The sequence below is a fragment of the Fundulus heteroclitus genome, unplaced genomic scaffold (assembly GCF_011125445.2).
Source record: "Fundulus heteroclitus isolate FHET01 unplaced genomic scaffold, MU-UCD_Fhet_4.1 scaffold_86, whole genome shotgun sequence".
NCBI classification, from domain to species: Eukaryota; Metazoa; Chordata; class Actinopteri; order Cyprinodontiformes; family Fundulidae; genus Fundulus; species Fundulus heteroclitus.
The window spans coordinates 840,242-846,241 of NW_023397318.1; the positions used below are offsets into that span (position 1 = coordinate 840,242).

A 6,000-nucleotide genomic window follows, 5' to 3' on the forward strand; every position below is an offset into this window, starting at 1 on the left:
CATGTTAAAAAAATTCTCATCTCTCCAGTGTGATCTTCCCTTGTTTAAAGATTTATTTTTAATTCACTTAAGCTCTTTGTACAAATCACACAACATTTGCGCTAGAGTGAAGGATTTACTTTTCAGAATAATATTGCCAAAGCAATACCAAACTTTGTTACAAAGCCAAAACTTTCCTGAAATCTTTGTAATTTTGCACTGACCTGTCTTGTCTATATGGATGCCCTCTGGGGCGGCTGTGCCCGGACACCCCGGACATCCAGAGAAGCGCGCTGAGCAGCGCTACATCCGTATGCATGGTGCCCACAATCACAGCCTTCTCCTCCAGGAGACTCAAATGTGCTCCCTGCTCCCGAATCTGCCAGCGCACAGGACGTACTTTCCGAGCATCGCTCCCTCCGAGAACATAGTAAGGATTTATACATAAACGCCAAGGTCTTAAATCTAGACCACAGGGCTGCAGTTAGCTCACAAATCTCCCCATTGTCAAATGGCACAGATTTATTCTGTGAGCGCTTGGTGGAGTGAATGAAACCGCAGCATAGTGCACGATGATCCTCGCGGTGAGAGAGGAGCGTTTGGAGATGAAAAGCTGCGCGGATCGCTGGAGCACTGTCATCACATACGCCTGGCCACGTTCACAACAAATCCTCCCAAGTAGCTACATGTGGCAGCTTTACGTTAACGCAGCACGCACAGACATATTATGTCTATGGCAGCACGTGTTCGGATATTTGTCATCCTCTTTCTCCTTCACTCATTTTCTGTTAACTCTTCGGGGATAACAGGAACCGTGGTGCATCCTGCACAGAGGTATAGTTTATTAGAGGGTGGGCCAGCTGACATCAGTTTAGAGTCACAACAAAGATGAATCGTTTTAACTGTGGGTGGGAGCTGGAGGTCCCGTGGAAAAATGCCCCTCCCTCCCCCACTGAACTTTTCAAATCTTACATTATGATTCCCCTCATCTTCAACTTGGAATTATGCTTCTAAAATTCGCACATTATCATCCATAATCACAAACACATTTAGGCATTACTATGCCTCAGTTTGTTTCAATCATCAATAAGTGGTGTATAGAACATTATGTAACAATTGGATAATCCTGTGCTACAGTATGAACTGTGGCTGAGTAATTCATTGGGGGTTTACACTCTGGCAGCACGTTTTTCTGTTCTGCCCTGCACCATAAAAGAAAAAATAAACATAAATACCCCCCCATACATGTTTTTTCCCCTTGTAAGTTGCAAAATACGTAGAAATATGGTTAAATAACAAATTTAAGACCATTTAAGTACAGCTGAACCAATTTGTCATGGTTTTGAGGTGTTTAACCCACATGCAGAATACACTCAAGAGGCGCGGAGCAGTTTTAGATGTTTATTAATGCAAGGAAGCTCGAGCCGATCACGAGAGGTTTATAATTCTCGAAGCCAGGGAAAGTACGCACAGCCGGGCTCGGGCAGTCTGCGGACAAAAGGAGAATGTTAGATCAGCTCACGGAGAAGGGAAGTGGTGTTAGTTTATTCCGCTTACCGCTGAGCACCGCAATCTAGCCGGGGGGAGTGGAGCGGAGAGGCGGACCCGATCAGAGACCCTCCTAGATGGCAGAAGGTGGTGGAGAGACAGGCGGGCGGTCAGGAGGAGTAAAGAGCACGTAATGAGCCGAAGGTACAGGTGGGGGGTAAGATAGGTGCCGGTTCAGGATCAGAGTCGTGTGGGGAATGGAGGCGAGAAAGGGCGTTAGGCTTCAGGTGTGTGGAACTGGGGCGGTATGTTATGGACAGGTTAAAACTGGAAAAGAATAGTGACCAGTGGGCTTGGCGAGGGTTTAAGCGTTTGGCGTACTGTAAATAAGCCAAGTTTTTATGATCAGTCCAAATGATGACGGGCTGCTCGGACCCCTCTAGCCAGTGACGCCACTCTTCCAGCGTGAGTTTAATGGCTAGCAACTCTCGATCCCCGACATCATAGTTGCGTTCAGGGGGGGTCAGGCGACGGGAAAAAAAAGGCGCAGGGATGGAGCCTTTGGTCATCATCGGATTGCTGGGAGAGTACAACGCCAACTCCCCTGTCAGAGGCATCAATCTCCAGAGTAAACTGTTTCTGCGGGTCAGGGTGCTTGAGAACAGGTGCCTGGGAAAAGCGATTTCTTAAATCCTCGAACGCCGCATCGGCTTCAGTGTTCCATATGAATGGGGTCTTAGGGGACGTTAGAGCGTGTAGGGGGCGGCGATCTGGCTGTAATTCCTGATGAAACGGCGGTAGAAGTTTGCAAAACCTAGGAAGCGCTGGAGTTGCTTCCGCATCTCGGGAACGGGCCAGGTGAGGTCAGCCTTGATCTTTTCAGGGTCTGATCGAACCCACCCACCTCTAAAATGCTGCTTGTCGTGACTTTGATGCAATCAACTGGTTTCCTTATATAGGACATTTTTGACCAATCTGTATAATCTGACCAAATCTGTATAATATGATTGAACTTGACTTTGTAAAGTGCCTTGAGATGACATGTTTCATGATTTGGCGCTATATAAATAAAATTGAATTGAATTGAATTAAAATTAGACCTAGGAAGGTTACAGAGGGGTTATGGAATTCACATTTTTCCGCTTTGACAAATAAGCGGTTCTCGAGGAGGCCTTGGAGCACTAAACGTACATGGTGAAGATGCTCGGTTAGATTTTGGGAATAAATCATAATGTCATCTAGATAGACAAAAACAAATATGTTGAGAAAATCCCAGAGGACGTCATTGACGAGGGCTTGAAAGACTGACGTCTCATCCCCCGGCGGATCCATACTGAGCGATACGCATTGCGCAGGTCTAACTTCGTGAAGACGGTGGCGTTTTGGACAGGTTCAAGAGCGGATGAAAGGAATGGCAGAGGGTATTTGTTTTTAACGGTGATTTGGTTGAGCCTGCGATAATCAATGCATGGGCGAAGAGACCCATCTTTCTTGCCCACAAAAAAGAACCCCGCCCCTAACGAGGGGCGGGGTGAGGAAGAGAGACGGATCAGGCCAGCAGCGAGAGACTCGCTAATATATTTCTCCAGTGCCTGGCGTTCGGCCCGGGAGATGTTATATAGGCGGCATGAGGGCAGCGGAGCGCCGGGCAGGAGGTCGATGGCGCAGTCGTACGGATGGTGCGGGGGCAAAGAACTGGCCTTAATTTTACTAAACACCTGCCATAGATCATGATATTGCTCGGGAACAAGACCAAGATCCACTGAGGACTCACTAGGCGCGGTAGCCACCGATGGAGGATGTGAGGGAAACACGGAAAGTAAACAGCGCGAGTGACAGGTCGCTGACCAGGACTCGACCCGCTGCTCAGCCCAATTAATGTGCGAGTTGTGTACCCTTAGCCACGAGTATCCGAGGACTAACGGAGCGTGTTTTACTGGAAAAACAAAAAATGAGACATGTTCGCGGTGGTTACCTGAAATGATGACCTCCAGGGGCTTGGTCTGGTGGGTAATTTGCGGGAGGTTGCCACCATCCAGGGCGGACACCTGAAGGGGCGTAGGCAGTGTCACAGTTTCGATGCCGATCTGCTGCACAAGAGAACAGTCAATTAGGTTAAAATTGCAGCCAGAGTCAACTAGAGCGGCGAGACTTACTCTGTCATGAGCCGTGGGAATTATTGCTTGCAGACAGAATCGTTGGGACGCAGGAAGATGTGGAGGCGCGGGAGACGAAAGCTTATGGTCCGTCGGCTTCTCCACTACAGCCGACGGACCCGGTCTTTTGACCGCTCAGGGCAGGCATGGATGAAATGGTCAGGTGAGGCACAATAAATACACTGCCTTGCTTCCATGCGTTGCTGCCTCTCCTCTGGTGTTAAACGCACCTGACCTATCTGCATAGGTTCAGATAGAGGAGGTGAGGCGGCAGCAGGCCTGGGAAGAATGCGCTCGGGGGGAGAGGAGCCGACGGCTGCAGGGATCTCTCCGACCTGCCCCGGCGTTTACGCCTAAGATGGTCATCGAGACGGATCGTGAACTCAATCAATTTATTTAAAGAGTCGGGTTCCTCTAGACGGGCTAGCTCATCCTTAAGGGATTCGTCTAGAGCATTAAAGAACGTCTTGAGCGCTCGCTGTTCACAGCCGGTGGCGGCAGCTAAGGTGCGGAACTCCACTGCGAAGTCGGAGGTTCGTCGACCACGTTGTCTGACTGCCACCAGCTGGCGGGACTGTTGCACAGGATCAGATTCGACGGAAAAGACCATCTTGAATTCCTGTAGGAACTCCTGAAAAGAGCAATCGAAGTTCTGAAAATTCAGAGTGAACGCCCTCTGGGAATTATTAAAAACTAGTGAGCATTGAAACAAAAAACCCCACAATCTCCACTATCTCCAGAGAACTTCTCCGGACCGGGAGAGGAGGTTGCGCCAACAGGTGAAGGCAGATCGGGGGGGCGTGAGCCTCGGTATAGCGGGGGGCGATGCGGAAGGGGGATTCAGCGCAGCGGTGCGCAGCACGTCAGTCAGTTGACCGATCTGTCCCGCAAGCCCCTTCAGCTGATCCTGGGTGGTTTGCATTGCAAAACCAAGGTTCTGCAGCTGCTCCTGATGGATAGTGAGCGTCCTCTCGAGTGTATCAGCTGGATTAGGCTGGCTAATCAGGTGGAGAACAGCAGCAGTTTATTTTCCACTCAGCATCCACACAACACTGTCTTTCACAGCTGACACTGCAGTCTTAAATAGTCCCAGCTGTGACGGACCAAACCATATTAAATTCACAGGGGAATCTCTTAATCAATCTCCACCTATTTACATAAAATACATTTTATTAAATACAATACTTCTATTTACTTTTTATAAATATTTTTCCATTTTATCATTACACCTTAAATAAACACCACAAAAAACCCCAACAATTCCCCCTCCCCAGTCTCCTCAATGGCCTCTCCCAAAGCTATATATGGCGTCTGGACCCCCGGGGTAGAATTTGTCCAAACACCCTGGAGAGGACACAGAAAAGACAGGTGAGTCACTTTACCACAGCACTCCACACTCAACAGAGTATGCACACATTTGCTTAGTTTTTCCTCACCATTAGCTCATGGCTCTGTGGTAATCATTATGCTCCTCCACAGGCACCAGCAACCAACCTCACTCATCAATGCGGAGCAGCTGTGCAGAGCCCAAAACAAAGGCCACATACCAATCGCCAAAATGGTCAATAAATATAATTAAAACTTCTTGTGTGCAAACTTATTGCTGTGCAAATCTCTGCTTAAAGTGCGAATGCTAAATAAAGTGTTTGTTAATACCGTGCAGAAATACCTTTTAAGTGCCATACAGTGCTATATATGTAAAATAGTCCCAGTAATGAAGATCTCTTCATTACATTTCCTCCCTCCTCTCTTAAAAGCACAGTACCTCAGCCCTCCGACATTCTGGATAAACAGTCAGCAACCACATTAGCCTTCCCTGGCTTGTACTGCACCGTGAAGTCAAATGGCTGCAGTGCCAAGTACCATCCAGCGAGGCGGGCGTTGGCATCCCTCATTCGTCTCAACCACTGGAGGGCACGATGGTCAGTCTCTAAAATAAAGTGACGTCCCAAAAAATAGTACCTTAGAGCCTCGATAGCCCATTTCATGGCCAAACACTCCTTTTCCACTGTTGAATATCTTGTCTCCCTGTCAAGCAGCTTCCGACTCAGAAACACCACAGGTCTTCTTTCACCGTCCACCTCTTGTTGAAGAACGGCTCCAAGCCCCACTCCCGAAGCGTCTGTTTGTAAGATGAATGGCTTAGTGAAGTCTGGTGTGTGTAAAACTGGATGAGTACATACTGCTTGCTTGAGATCCTTAAACGCTCGATCACAGTCTTCCCTCCAGCACACTTTGTTGGGGGCTGCACCCTTTGTTAGATTGTTCAGTACAGCTGATCGCTCTGCAAAAGAAGGTATGAATTTCCGGTACCAACCCACTAAACCAAGAAATCCTCTCACTTTCTTCTTGGTCGTTGGAACTGGGAAGGAATGTA

General features: G+C 48.3%; 1 protein-coding gene across 3 annotated transcripts in view; it reads right to left on the minus strand.

Moving 5' to 3' along the window:
- LOC105922056 (gamma-aminobutyric acid receptor subunit rho-1-like) overlaps window positions 1–3,963 on the minus strand; it is a 92,563-nt gene extending 88,600 nt beyond the window's left edge. Inside the window, exon 1 of one of the 3 annotated variants that reach the window (XM_036134620.1) lies at window positions 3,443–3,963. Coding sequence is in view for 1 of the 3 variants with exons in the window: in XM_036134618.1 (XP_035990511.1) it covers window positions 204–298 (95 nt within the window). In the remaining 2 variants the exon portion in view is untranslated. Of the gene's footprint in view, window positions 1–203; window positions 743–3,442 lie in introns of those variants that run through there. The other 2 variants (XM_036134618.1, XM_036134619.1) reach the window with 2 other exon arrangements.
- Between the last annotated feature and the right edge of the window lie 2,037 nt (window positions 3,964–6,000).